General features: G+C 32.6%; 1 protein-coding gene across 1 annotated transcript in view; it reads left to right on the top strand.

Annotated features, from left to right (window-relative positions):
• Nucleotides 1–2,209, top strand: part of LOC108781125 (zinc finger protein 701) — a 3,227-nt gene extending 1,018 nt beyond the window's left edge. The window contains exons 2-3 of the mRNA XM_018549018.1: nt 78–464; nt 557–2,209. Coding sequence (XP_018404520.1) covers nt 78–464; nt 557–2,209 — 2,040 coding nt within the window. The remainder of the gene's footprint in view (nt 1–77; nt 465–556) is intronic.
• The last annotated feature ends 413 nt before the right edge of the window (nt 2,210–2,622 follow it).

Here is a 2,622-nt window from a genome sequence, read left to right as displayed (position 1 = left end):
ATTATATATATATATATATATAAACAAATAAATTTTATCTGTTTTAAAAAATTAAAAATTATTTATATTTCTTGAAGATTATGGAAGAAGATTCATTACCAAAAGTTGTATGCCATGAATGCGTCAAAAAGGTAGAAAATTACATAGAATTTCGAGAAGCTGTTGTCAATGCTGAGGGTATGTTGGAATCTTATTTCACTTCACTTCGTTTTTCTGAGGAATTTCTGAAAGAAGGAAAAGTTTATGTAAAGAATACTGAAAAAGAAAGATCGTCTACACCAGAGGACGAAGTTCTAAAGTTAATGGATAAACCAATACTAATGGGAGGTCAAATAATAAGTAATCAACAAACAATAGATCAAATACATCAGCAACCTGTCGTAGTTAGCAATATAAATGCTTCTAATATACAAATTATTAGTGGTGTTCAAGCAAGGGTACAACAATACAAATGTGCTATGCAGGTCTGTAATGAATAAGTAAAACTCTATATTAAATATAACAAAATTTTTAGAAATATACATAAAGAATAATAAAATATTTTTCTTGGGTTTAGATGCAACCGGATGGTATGGCAGCAGCTGTTGTTGAAGCTACAGCAGAGACTCATTATAGTTATCAACAACAAACTTCTCAAGTATCACAACAATCAAACGAAGCACAAAATCAAATCAGTGATCAACAAAATCAATCTCCTGTAATTCAGACACAAACTCAAAATCAAGATACAGTACAGAATCATACAGATTCCAAGTACGAAGTACAGAATCATAACCAAATAAATCAGCAAGTACAATCCCAAAGAGCAATGTCTCAGCAATTGAGTCAATCTGTACAGTTATCTCAACAGGTCCAACAGCAAAGTCAAAGTCAAAGTCAAATCAGTCAACAAGTAGAAAATCCATCACAAATATCACAGCAGCTTCAACAATTACAGAGGCAACAGCGTGAATTTGAAAAGCAGCATAGACAACTTCAACTTGAGAAACAAGTGCAAATTATAACACAACACGAGTTTTCAGTAAAACAAGAGACACCAGTTGTACATCAAAATAATAATATAGTTTTCAAAACTGAAGCAGATATAGAACCGAATCAACAAATCATACAAAAGATACAATCTGAAACTCAAAAAGATGAATCTCCTAACTTAACTGTACAAACTTATACTACAGTACAAGCAACGCCAGAAGTATTTCTAAATTTAGGTTTCAAAGAGACTTCATTAATGACGATTCGAGACGACAAAGATTATAAAGAATTGACAAAAACATCTGATGATGGAATGTCTCGTAATTCAATTGAACAGATCAGAGAATTTCTCAGGCTTAGGTCAGGATCGGAGCCAACTTCTTTAATCCCTGCGAATTCTCAAGGACTTTCACAGGGTGGGAGAAACACTATTTGTCGCGATTGTGGTAAAAATTTTCCTTCATTCTATCAAATGAGCAATCATAATTGTAACGTAGAGACACTTGTAAGCGAACCATCGGATCCTGGAAGTAAGGATGATATCTTACAAACTAGTGTTAATTCCTTTCATTGTGACATTTGTAATAAGTATTTTAAACGGAAAGAGCACCTTTTCCAACATCGAAAATTACATACTGGTGAGCGACCGTATGCGTGCACGACATGTTCAAAAGCATTCAGTCGTAAGGAACATTTAGTTAGACATGCGGTTTCTCATACTGGACAGAAAATGCATGAATGTGAAATGTGTGGTAAAAGTTTTTCGCGTAAGGATAATCTACACAAACATCGAAAAACGCATGGTGTATCTGGCCCTTATGTTTGTGAAACTTGCGGAAAGTCATTCGTTGTAAAACATTATTATATGATGCATTTAACTACTCATGCGGTAGCTGTCATAGACGGTATAAATTGTTCTGATCCATTTCCATATAAATGCGACTTATGCCACAAAGCATTTTCAGTAAAACAGTATCTTACTACACATAGACTTAGGCATAGATCAAAAAATAATAATTCTGCACAAAATAATTTAAACGGGCATCAACAACAATCAAATTCCACAAATGATGTGAATGTAGTGACAAATAATGTTAGTAATACTGGAAATTTAAATAATAATGGGCAAGCTAGCAATGAATCGACTGTTGAAATGCAAAGCGTTATTGAACGGAACGAACAAGTTAATAGTTCATTTACTAACAGTCAGTATCATACTGATATGCAAGAGTTTTAATGAGATAAAGAAAAGCGTGTCTATTATGTTCTCCTACCAAATGGTAACAATCATAAAATCATGATTGTATAAGCAAGAGAAACTTCGTGACGCGCTGAAATATTTTTTTATGATTTTGTTCTCTTGAACGAAGAACGTGGTATTTGTACTTTAATATATAACTATAGGAATGAAATCAAAATGATTATTCTAACAAATTAGATATTTTTTGATGTACACACATCGGACAGAAAGTAGATCTTGAATTCACTGGATATAATGATATATTTTGCCAACCAACTATATGGAATGTATACTGTAGTTGTTAAATAAGTGCTCATTCGGATCTAATATTTGAAAGATATGTGTTATACTATATGTTATTAAGAGGTTGCTAGAGTGACGGCTGAATTTGATGTCAATAATACAGACTC

The sequence above is a fragment of the Cyphomyrmex costatus genome, unplaced genomic scaffold (assembly GCF_001594065.2).
Source record: "Cyphomyrmex costatus isolate MS0001 unplaced genomic scaffold, Ccosl1.0 scaffold76, whole genome shotgun sequence".
Lineage (NCBI taxonomy): Eukaryota > Metazoa > Arthropoda > Insecta > Hymenoptera > Formicidae > Cyphomyrmex > Cyphomyrmex costatus.
This window is presented reverse-complemented; position numbering and strand designations above follow the sequence as displayed.